At 39.6% G+C, this 12,024-nt stretch overlaps 2 protein-coding genes across 7 annotated transcripts in view; one reads left to right on the forward strand and one right to left on the reverse strand.

Moving 5' to 3' along the window:
- fhod3b (formin homology 2 domain containing 3b) overlaps positions 1-2,620 on the forward strand; it is a 76,679-nt gene extending 74,059 nt beyond the window's left edge. For all 4 annotated transcript variants that reach the window (XM_079275267.1, XM_079275268.1, XM_079275269.1 and 1 more), the window contains one exon: positions 71-2,620. In XM_079275267.1, coding sequence (XP_079131393.1) covers positions 71-153 — 83 coding nt within the window. In that variant the 3' untranslated portion in view covers positions 154-2,620. The remainder of the gene's footprint in view (positions 1-70) is intronic.
- Positions 2,621-3,847: 1,227 nt separating this feature from the next.
- LOC306781874 (retinoic acid receptor RXR-beta-A-like) lies at positions 3,848-11,693 on the reverse strand. Of its 3 annotated transcripts, XM_079274953.1 has the most exons (12): positions 11,556-11,693; positions 10,418-10,611; positions 10,065-10,218; positions 9,602-9,781; positions 9,154-9,207; positions 7,641-7,801; positions 7,322-7,451; positions 6,226-6,352; positions 6,063-6,104; positions 5,855-5,946; positions 5,651-5,756; positions 3,848-5,516 (listed from the first exon to the last, which is right to left on the reverse strand). In XM_079274953.1, the coding sequence occupies exons 2-12, from the start codon at positions 10,556-10,558 to the stop codon at positions 5,369-5,371; spliced, it is 1,335 nt and encodes a 444-aa protein (XP_079131079.1). In that variant the 5' UTR covers positions 10,559-10,611; positions 11,556-11,693; the 3' UTR covers positions 3,848-5,368. The 3 variants fall into 3 exon arrangements, with proteins under 3 accessions (XP_079131079.1, XP_079131080.1, XP_079131081.1); XM_079274954.1 differs by lacking the exon at positions 9,154-9,207; XM_079274955.1 differs by lacking the exons at positions 9,154-9,207; positions 9,602-9,781.
- Between the last annotated feature and the right edge of the window lie 331 nt (positions 11,694-12,024).

A 12,024-nucleotide genomic window follows, 5' to 3' on the forward strand; every position in this document is an offset into this window, starting at 1 on the left:
CGCACAGATCCGTATAATCACCTGCCTGTGAAAACACCGTAATAATTCACTTTTTGTTCTGGCTGCACAGTGAGGAGGACACTGAAGAATGGTTTGACAACAGAGGAGGCAAACGCTCTCGGCTTGTCCAGCGGTTCAGAGATGCAGGTGTGAGCTGGACATACTGTCGGGACGTCTCGAAAGCCCTTTCACTGCCCCTCCAATGCCTACACCCAGACTGGCAACTCACTCTGGCTTTGGTACTAAAATTCCCTCACAGCTTCGATGAGTTGACCTCATCTTCATGCATTTGGTTCACATAGGCTTATCACAAGTGCTTCCTGAAGAGAGTGGCTAAAAGGTTTTATTCATGAACTGATGGTCAGAGAGCAGAATTTGCTGTTGCTGGATAAACATCGATGACGTTCCCTCATAAGGTTAAATCGCAATCGTCCTTCGAACGTGACATTGCTTCCAAACACCCGCGAAAAAGTGGGTTTGTGAAGGTGGAAGGCATCAGAGCAGTTGTCAATCTCAGTGGCCTTGATTGAATCCAAAGGGCATAAAGTGTGGTTCAGACACGACACTCTCTGCTGCTTAGTTTTAGTGTCAGCCATGCAGCTTTAGAGACAAATAGAAAGACATGTTATCTGTTGAATAGATGGCTTTGTGCGGAGGGTTATTCTGTTATTTACTACTGTGGTAGTTTTATGTTTCTTTTCATTTTGCTCAAGAAGGTGCTCGAATGAGGAACAATTGCACTGGATGTAAAAGTATGGTATCGATGGAGTTTGAAATCCTTGACACTGATGAACCGCTGACATCTGAAAAAAATACACTCAACAGTTTAACCAGCAAATCAAATAGTTGCACAGTTTGTAATGTCTAATCAAAGTGGACACATTCAAGCTATATGAACATCAAAAGCTTTGTCAAATGTCTGTTAGTTGACTGGATGAGAAATTTAGCAGAGACATATTTTAAAGTCAACAGTCCAGTTATTGTGTGCGAGGCTGGTAATACCGCTCATTTCATGCTCTTCAACATTTTTAGCTGAAACAAATGTAGACAAGTGGCATCATGCGGCCTATTCTCACCACTTGACTGAACAGTTTAAGGAAGGCAGGCACAGCGTTAGTGAGCAATCTTCAGAGATCAGTCGTTTTATTTTCTAAGAAACTATGAGCTGCACATCTCAAGAGTGCCTTTCAGAGACATTTATTTATTAAGATCTTTTCAGGGACGTATAATCAAGAAAATGTTACTACAGATGTGCAGTCTGTGAGGGGCGAGAGGATAATACTGCAGTGTACATCATTCAGGAGCTGTGATTTATTTTTAACCAGTGTTTTTAGACTTGTTCTAGCAAAAAAAAATGCTTTTTTTCCATGTTATGTTTTGGATCAAATAGTATGTTATGAAGATAGCTTTAAAGTATTTATGACAATTTAGGATTGGTAATGCACATAAGCTGTATCGTGTTGCCTTACTGTAGAATATAGAAATGCATTGTTCCACTCTCGTCGAGATCTAGGTGGAATGTAGGAGTAAAAAAATAGACCAGGCCAAATGAACATGTAGTTCAACTGGCATCACTGGAGATCTTAGTTTGTTATTCACATGGCGAGGAGCTTCATTCCCTAACTATGAATAAGAACATCGGGGGTTACATGATAATAAGTGATATGGACAAATATAATATCACCATTATCTGTTTTAAAACATGTACATCTGTATTGTAGTGAACAGGACGAAACGCACAGTTTAACTTTTAGATTTTGTAGGTCTGTTTTCGAACTGTTGATGAACTCAGTGTGCTATTAATTTGGAATGGCCTTGGCTGTGTTTATAATAATCATTTCAGTTCATATATCACGGCTAGCTAAATCTATTCACTGGCAAATTCACACTGTGATGGAAAGATGGCCATTGAGAGAAACAAGAATTTAAGGCAACATTACGATAAAGCTACATAAAACCACACCAGCAGTATGTTTATTTTGTTTTGTTACGAATTAACTGAAAATGATTTAGCACCTTAGACTATGTGTAGCATGCAACTCTTCTAAGAACTGAAGTTATGGGGGAAGAGCTCATTGTGTTTCCCAGATTGTACTGTTTTTTGTCAAAGACAGAGTAGATGTGTAAAATAATAGGGGGAATGCTGTAAAATGATGTACATGTCATGACAATGTCTTTATGATGTTTCTGTTTGTTTGTTTTTTGCTCCATGTGTAGAATAGTGTGTCATAGACTAAAAGCAGTATTCTAAATATAATTTAAGCAAACCAAGCCATGAATGGTTGTATGTGTCACCTCTGCTTGATACAAAAGGAGGTTCTCAGAGCTGTAGGGTTTGTGGTATAAACCTTTTTACTTCAGACTGCAAAGTTAACAAACGTGGTGAAACACTTATTGATGACATTCACCTTTTAGTCCTGTGGCATCCCTTAGAAGCCTTTGATTTTATTGCACTCAGCATTTTCTTCTTCTAATTTAACATTAGCCCGCCACACATTAGCTGCCTGTGCCATAACATCACAACTTGACACAAGTGCATTACAACCAAGGCTTCTATTGTGTCTATGCCCACAGAAAAAACACATGTATCAAATATAATAAAAAGGCTCATTAAAACCTATTTTTTGATATTTCTTAACTATATCTTGAAAATGAGTTGTTTTGGAAAAATAAGTGTAAAATCGAACGTGTTTGGGGAAGAAAAAGCAGGACACACAAACCATGCTTCAATTCACTTCATGTTCAGGAACATAAGCGGTCAATGACAAGCTTACCAAACTAGATTATCTGGGGTTTGCACATGGACATCAGACAGACCTCATTTGGTCTTGTTTAAAATTCCTATACGTCCACATGTGCTATGGATCTAAATGTGATGATGGTGTGCTTTGAATTAACTGCAAAGACAACGATGAACAAGACAGCTATACCCACAAAACCGGTTGGAAATTATAACTGAGCATCAAAAAAGCACAAAAATCCTGCCTAAAGTCATATTGTAGAGTCGAAGAAAATTGTAAATAAGTCATAGTATGTCGAAAACTTAAAAATGTACAGTATTATATGTCGAAAAAGGTTATAAAAAAGCCATATTATAGTACCCTATGTTGAAAATTTTGTAAAAAAGTCATATTATAGTAAGTCAAATTTTTTTTTAAAGTCAGTATTGTCATACTGACTTATATTGTAAAGAATTTAGAAAAACGTCATAGTATAACATGTTAAAAATGTAATAGTTCTTTAAAAGTCATATCATAGTCAGTTGAAAAAAGAAAGCTTTCATTGGTTTTCATGGTTTCATGGTTATGTAGTTTCATGGTTAGTAAGTCATTAAAAAGTCATACATAAAACAATCGTAGGATTGTGTGTCATAAAATAAAATCCTAGTTTAGAATGTCATTAAAAGTCTGAGTATAGTACGGATTGGATATGCACATTAGCTGCATCCCGTTGCCTGTTCAGTTCAAATTAGACCTGGACAAATCAATGTGTAGTTCAACTGGCATTACTGGCCAACTCAGTTTGTCACGCTCCGTTTTCCCAGTTTCATTTTTGAAACTACTGATGTGCTATTGCAATTTGAAGCAGCCTCGGCTACATCAACAAATATTTCAGTGGATATCGTGGCAAGGTAAATCGATCCACTGTGATGGAAACGCATTCAGCACCTTAGACTCAATTACATGGATTTTTGTCAAAAACTAAGACAAAAAAAAGATGCTGTGTAACAAATACAATAGAAGGCTCATTAAAACATCTGTATGACTATTTTCACAACATCTTTCAATTGTATGGTTTTGCATAAATAAGTATCCAACACTGTTGGGGAAGAAAAAGTAGACAGAAGAAAACGTAAGCCTCTTTATTTTCAGTTCACACCACCCATGCCTCAAGTCACTTTATGTTGAAGAGCATATAGAGGTTGACAAGCTTACCAATATAGCTCATCTGGGGTTTACACATGGCCGTCATACAGACCTCACGTGGTCTTGTTTACAATTCCTATACTTCCACAGGTGTTATGGATCTAAATGTGATTATGGTTTGCTTTTAATAAATTGCGGCGACATAACGACGAACAACACAACTAACTACAAAGGGGGGGGGGGGGGGGGGCGGAGAATACAATTGAGCATCAAAACAAAAGCACAAAAAATAAAAATCAGCTGAAACAGTCTCAGCAAATCCAGTGCAACCCAAGACATGTTCTGCTTAATTCTAGCTGATAACTAAAGACAAGGGCACATATTAAGAATTATAGAATTTGTATATCCTGATCATAATTCAAATTTGTCAATATACATTTTCCCTGAACAATCATTTTTGCACAGTACCTTTGAATTGTATAGATAAATTACAAAATGAAGTATTCCCTTTCCACCAGACACAATTTACTTAGTAAAACCCCTGAATGACTGACAGGCAGAAAGCTCTTATGCAGTTAACATTTTATATTGCTACATTTTTAACAAAGATTAACAAAGGGATTTTCAGTTTTGCATATTTTCTTAGGTTTGTGGCTTGGCGTGCATCTGCAATTATGTCAAATTATTCCTGAAATGGCACCAAAATGCATACGCCTGACTATTTAAAGGCCAGGCAATATTTTAAAAGTGTTTTAGAAATAGTACATAGCAAGTGTGCAGTGCAGTTTAATCGTTGACCACAAAGTGATTCGATTTATAAAATGGCAAAAAAGTAAACAACACTAACTGTATATTACCAGACACATAAAGCTGATCCTCAATAAACACGGACGAGTCGAACCGGACAGCGTCGACCACTGACTCGTCTATCACAGGGTCACCGTTAGCATTTAATCTTCTGCAATGGATACAAGTAAACTCAGAGCTGCGTTCGGACACCGATCAAGGTGACTGTTTGGTACAATTATATTCTTTTAGAGCTGGCTTGATTTAAAAATGATTAAAAAAAAAAAGAAAAAAGAAGACTACTTCCTTAATGCATACACATGATTCAGGTTGCCTTCCTTTTAAAAAATAGGTTTTGGGGATCAGCTCAGTTGGAGAAACAACTGAAGCTTGATGTTAGACTTTGTCTAAAAGGCTTATATAAAAAGTTATACCCAAATTATAGCTCCTGTGAGGGAAATATGTATACGTTTACATTTTTAAAAATACTTTTGTTTTGTTTAAACCATAGTTACTCATGAAGTTATTCCAACATATAGCACCAGCTTGTAGATCGTGCCACGCCTTGGGTTTGGTCTGAAGAGCAAATCTGTGTTGCAGTAAAATAGTGTAACCCAGACAGCAGTGAGACAAATTGACAAATCTTCAAAGAACTTAAAGTGCCACTCCAGTCCCACTTCAGCTATCTCAACCTAACCACAGTACACCTTTCCTATTTATGACAACTGATGGGGAGCTTCAAGCATTTCCATGAGGAAAGTGTCAATAGGTGTGTCACCGATCAGCTTGAAAAAGAAGAGATGCTCCAAGCACTTCAAGCCAATGGATCGCAGTGCTGGCAGTCGAAGAAGAAGCTTAGCAAACCTGCAACGAGTTAAGAAAAAGGGCATCATTTAGTTCGACAAGATGAACCAAATCATGTTTGACGTTGGCATTCTACACGGTCACACGGATGCAGTAGAGTGGAAGCCGAGCTTGTGATCGTGGAGGACATTCACCTTCCCTGCTGCTCTGGGTATTTCTGTTTGCAGTAGGCTTCCAATGATGCATAGACCTTTTCTCTGAGGAGCTCCACCTCGCCGGTGTTGGACAGCCCCTTAGCATCTGCAAGAAAATATAGACGGTGCATTCACTCAGGTGTGAGATGCTTAACAATACATGCTTCTTTTTTTTTTTTTTAGATATCAGCATTGCATAGAAACCTGGGTTGAACAGGACGATGGCTCGGAGGCAGCCCAGCTCCGTTTTGTCCATTTGCATATCTCTCATTTTATTTACGAGCTCGGTAAGAACCCTAAATAATGAGACATTTTGGAAAAGGTTTCAGAGCGTAAAATACAACGAGCATAATGAGAAAATGACACTCATGTCGTTGACTCAAACATAAATATCATAAAAGTGGAAGATTACCTGTCGAATATGGCGCCGACCTCTGCACTCTGTACGCTCTCCCTGTGTTAAATAAAACCAGTTATTACACAGACACGATACGTTTGTGAAAAATTAGACAAAAGGCTTTAGTTGCAATATATTTTTGAGTATGCGGGGCAGTTTTGTGTCTCGATAGTTGCACCTGTCGAAAATTGCTCCAACTCCTGCGTTGTGTGCACTGTCGCGCTGCAGCTCAGAGGCTAGGAGAGCGCCGTCCTTCAAACCAATGGAGCGATGGGAGAACGAGGCAATGAGGAGCTCATTCCACCCTGACGGATGAGATACAAGTAAACTGGTCAGTAACAATATCAGTCAAAACATTTCAGTGGTTCTTGAGGTGAAACTACACCCACAATGAAAAGCTGTTCAAGGAGAAGTCTTTGAGTTGTGCAAAATTCCATGCTGAGGTTGGAACCTGAACTCTGTCAACAAGTATTAATATTCAAGTTGCCTTGGAGTTGCTTTCTATCTTAGATTTGATGTAAAAGCAGCAAACGGTTAACAAACAGGCTTTAACGAGGATTTCATTATTTCCTTGTGTTCTTACTTTTAACACTGTGTGGTTCATTTTAGAGTTTCGTTATTCATATGTGCAAATTAAATGCATGAAGAACTTCTGCACAGCACTATCTTTAGGGAAGCCCCCCCGGAACCCGGTTCTAAACGGGAACCGATAAGACAGGGTAGTAAATACCCGGAGTATCGATAAGGTCCGGAGGTAGCGGTTCTGCCATCGATACTTTAGAAGTTACGGAGATATCCGGGCAAAAAAACCCTCCTCTCTGTCTCTGCATGAGGGGCGGAGCTGCAATAAAACCCTTACTTAAGCAAGTAATAGTTTATTTTATATATTTGTGGATTTATTATCGTAGTAGTAGAAATAGTATAGTCTACAATAGTGAGTTATTTAAACATTGCTGCTGCTCAAGAAAGACTGTTTACATATACTAATAAAGAAATGTCGATTATTTTCTAAATTATTGTCTTTTTCTTTCACAAAATAATCAAAAAGAACTGATAAGAGTATCAAAAAGGAACCAAACCGGTAAGAGTACTAGTATCGATAAAATCCTAACGATACCATCCCTAACTATGTTAGACAGACTATTTAAGCCAGTGTCCTTGGCATTGTTGATAATCTGCCTCTGATGAACGAGCAAAGACATAACGCGGAGCTGATGGCCATGCTGAGTTGGAAGCTGCAGTTTCAAATGAGTCACTCTTTTGCTCAATTGTACCTGCACGCAGGAGGATGACCTGGTCATCAAGGGGCAGTTCAGAGAAATGAGGGATTCTCTTTGCCCACTCCACCAAGGCAAACAGCTGTTTGTCCGCAGTCAGACAGATGTTGGTAACTGCATCATGGGGCTGAAACCGAACAACAGATCATGTTTTACAAGTTGTACGTCCAAAACTTCCAGCAATAACAGTAAGCCTGTACATAAGAGCATGTTTTTAATTCGGTTATTCTAATGACAAGAGGCCCAAAGCCACCATGATTTTGCAAAACACAGTGACTTGTCGAAATCGATTGATTGCCGTGTTGGAACCACTCACAGAGTTGCCTGCAGAACCACCATCAGAGTGAAGCTCGGTCTTCTGCTCCACAGCAGTTTCTGCCTCTAAAATCTTCTCGACGGGCATCTCCTCATTCACTCCGCCGCTGAACTCCAGCCCCTCTTCACGCTCTCTGTTCCTTTGGCGCTCCTCCTGGACGGCTGCGTCAGACGAGACATAAGGAAACAGTGGTGGGGGGGGGTACAAGGAATGAGATGATGATAAATACTGAAGAATGAATCAAATGAAAAGTGATGAATTTATGGGTTGAAGAGGGATATTATGCAAAATACCCTATCTGTTGGCAGGGTTTTTGCTGCACTAACAAAGTCAAATTCAAATTGTCTGCCGTCTTGATAAAAACTAGAATCATAACGGCAAAAATAGATTTGAATTCAGCGGATTGCTGTCAATTTAAACTGCAGTGTGGGCAATCTTTGGTACATTCCTCAATATTCCATTCTAATTCAGGGAGTTAAAATGTTTCTCAAAGTATCTTTGAACATGTTTCATTTCCATACTTGTTCTACTGTGTAGTACACTCACAATAACAGAATTAATATCCATCATGACAAAAGACAGATGAGTTTACTTCCATTATCAGCAGAAGTAAAGTAACTGGCAGGTTGAAGTCACATGCATGAGTTTGTTATTAACATGCCAGTTAGCTTACATGCATTACTTTAATGAAACTAAATCGAATACTAAATTGTTAAAGACAGAATAACAACGCACCTAAAAAAATCTATTTTTCCCACCCCACGTGAAATGGCAGCATCCCTCCAGAGTGGTGCTGTCTTAACAGCACAGCGCTCAATGAGGACAACAGACACTAGCAGGTAAGGTTTGTTAAAAACTTAAATGGCAGTAAAAAAAAAAAAAAAAAGAGAGAGATTCTATGTTGTCTACAGCAACCCAAAAGGAGACTGTGATCTCAGTGAGGTGGAAGAACAGGCACTGTTGTCTAATCCAATATATTCTGACTTCTCTCAATCAAATCAGGAAAAAAAACAACAGACCTGATGAACACTTATAATCTACCCATCTCACTAGCAGATCAGACACTGACCAAAGTGCAGCCATTACAAACGGACATGGCGATTGAACTGGTGGCAAAGCAGTGTACAAACGGTATGTGCACAAATCTGGAGCTGCACAGACCTAGTGAAGAGGCAGCGCCTCTCATAACACATGTCTCTTTTACATGCGATACTTTAAACTGACCGTGTGGCCTGTGGCGGCCTTAACTAGACTCGTGCTGCTTCAACACCGATCGACTCCATCGGATTTAAAATACAGTCGCACAGCAGAGAATGACTGCTGTCTGGCTGCTCGCTTTACAGAGCAGTCTGTCCTCACAAGGCACTACGCCACAGCAATCCTCGCTCTCCATCACTTCTGGGGTACGTTTTCACACAAGAATCTTCCAGGGGACAATTTTGCATGTCTAATACAACAGGCTAATTCTATAAGTAACATAAAAATACAATATCTTTAAGATTTCATGTCATACTCATCCATCCCTCATCTTTTCCATCTTCTTTTATCCACTTTACATGTTTGATCACTATTGAAAGATGGAGAAAGGGTAGAATAGGAGAAAATGAAGAGAAGAGATGGAGAGGGGTTAGTTATATAAACCAGCCCCAATACACTCGTCTCTACTCTTTATCTTATCTAATCAAGCATCCACCCTCACCTACGCCAGGAATAGTAGTAATCCAATATTACCTAATCAATTTAAGTGGCCGACCTTTAGCATAATTCGTCATTCTAAGAAATCGAATTGACTGCCAATGTTTAAATGGTTCTAAAAATGTGTATTAACTCTATGTTGCTGAAAACTCCAATGTATGTCACCTTTGTATAGTTGCATGTACGACAACTCGCGACAAAACGTGTTGCTAAACAGGCTCTCAAAATGAACTTTAATTTCAAATGCAACCCTGCTGCTTGCATACCTTCCCTCTTCATGCCCATGGCCAGGCACTTCTGGTAGCGGCAGTACTGGCAGCGATTGCGCTGGCGTTTGTCGACCAGGCACTCTTTGTTATCTCTGCAGGTATAGCTAAGGTCTTTGCGCACAGTTCGTTTGAAGAAACCTTTGCAACCCTCACAGCTGTACACTCCATAGTGCTTGCCTGTAAATTACACAAATAAAAAAAAGAAGAAAAAAAAAGGTAAAGTTAAACACTGTTGGGGGAAAAAAAAAATCAAGCAAAACACCAAAGTGAAGGCAACAGCCTGACAAAACATTTTATATGTTTTATTAGCAACGGGGAGTGAGATCCATTTAGTTAAAAATAGAGGAAACACAGGCAAAAACATCTGACAGTAGGGTATTATCCACACTAAAAATTAAATAAAACCATCTACAGCTGATGTTTCACTCCTGCTGATCCTGCTCTTAGAGCCCTCACTCACCAGAAGAGCGGTCTCCACAGATGACACACATGCGTTTCTGAGACAACATTATTCCAGGGCTGTGAGATGGCATAGGCCTCAGGCCAAAGGGAGGCTTGATATCGTCAGAGCTGCTGATTGAGTGCATCCCTGATATAGGTGCTGAAGAAGAGATCTGTACCCACAAAGCAAGCCAAACAAATGACTTTGGTTATTTGTATGTCATATTAAATTACAACACTACCTTTTGCATTATCAAATTGTACTATTTGCCCATACACCAGTACCCTACAACTACAGAAGATTAATCCCGTAAATACAAGAATCAAGCCCACCATAACATGAATTCACAGACTATTACAGCAGTCAGTTACCTGACTGTTGCTGATGGGTCCAAACCCGAGTGAGGGTGAGACCCCTGGGGAGTTGAGTGAGGGACTGATGACTGAGAAAGGAGAACCCAAGATGTTGGTGGGGCTGTTGGAGGCTGAGCTGTTGGGTTGATGTGAGGACATGGCTAGTAAGCTACCCAGGGTGGAGGAAGAGGTCCCGTCTGAAGGATATCAATCTGAGGGAGACACAAAAGGACAATATAAATTGTTCTGATAGAGCTTGTAGATAACCTCTGCCTTTGTCGTGACTGGTAGTTTTACTTGTCAACTATTTTGTTAATCTATCAACCATTTAAGCCATATTTCAAGGATAGTTGCCCATCAGTCTCTGGCACAGAGGAGGACGTTTTCCTCGGTTTTGAAGAATTAAATATCTTTGGGTATCTTTTGGACTGCTGGTCCGACTAAACAACGCCTTGGACTTTAATTGTAATCGTATTTTTAGCAAGTGTAAGAATCCGTGTTCAACCCGAAGGAACCTTTAAGTACGTTACATCAACAATTGCTTACATTAGTCAGTGTTTGTTAGTTAGCTTCCTGTGGCGTCGCAATAACGTGACGTTTACTCAATGTTGCTAACCATTCGCAGTAACGTTGACATAAACGTTACTACGTGGATAACGACATTAGCCTGTCGTTGTTAACCGCAAACAAAAGCGCAAGAGCCCGTGATTATTTTCATTAATTAGTACAATGGAGCGTAACATATCGCCCAATATGGTCCTGCGTTTGCTTTACCGTGAGCTAGCTAACATTAGCATCAAACCAGAAATGATCGAGCCCCCCTAGCGACAGCTAACATTAGCTTTGGCATGCGTCTGTCTGGCGTATTTTGCATTCTGTAGCGTTTCGTAAAACTAAGAGATAATCATACCCCGTTAATGTTCAAGAAATGCGACGCTTGTTTGCTCGACGGTCATCGAACAACATCAATAAATCGGCACAAATAGCGCAGTGGTTTCTGCGTACTTACTTACTAGCTAAGATTAACGTTAGCCTGTTAGCTGCAATTACAGCTAACTTGGCTAAGATTAGCGTAATGCTCGGTTCAGGGTGATCGTCTGAGGAAGCGGTTGATGACAAAACAGCTCATGGTCGTTTGAAGGTTGGAATTACTTACCAGACACACCTTCGACGCATTGTTGAAAACAACTTCACGGTACTCGTAATCAGACCGAGCGACAACAGGCCGATACTTAGATCCAGTTTACTTCAACTTGACGCTGTTGTTGTTTACAGGCCATGCCATGGTGGCTCAGTGCCAGTATCCCTTGAGCCAAAATGTCTCATGGGACCACCCATAACAGGCTGTCATATGACACTCCTGCAGCATATGCGCATCGAGATGTATTATGTGGACACACTGATTTCTGTTGCGAAATAGTTAAACATCTGCATGACAATTATGAAATTATAAAATTATATTTACTGTTTGCTATAACTTATATTGTTCTAAAATTAGGTAAATGGCCCTAAAAAAAAAAAAAAAACTACTCCACTACATGAAACATTCAGGAAGAAGTAATGGAAAATCAAGTGTAATGTAAATACTCTGACACAAGATTCCTACGTGGAAAACTCTCAGGTAC

This window comes from Melanostigma gelatinosum (genome assembly GCF_949748355.1).
Source record: "Melanostigma gelatinosum genome assembly, chromosome: 9".
NCBI classification, from domain to species: domain Eukaryota; kingdom Metazoa; phylum Chordata; class Actinopteri; order Perciformes; family Zoarcidae; genus Melanostigma; species Melanostigma gelatinosum.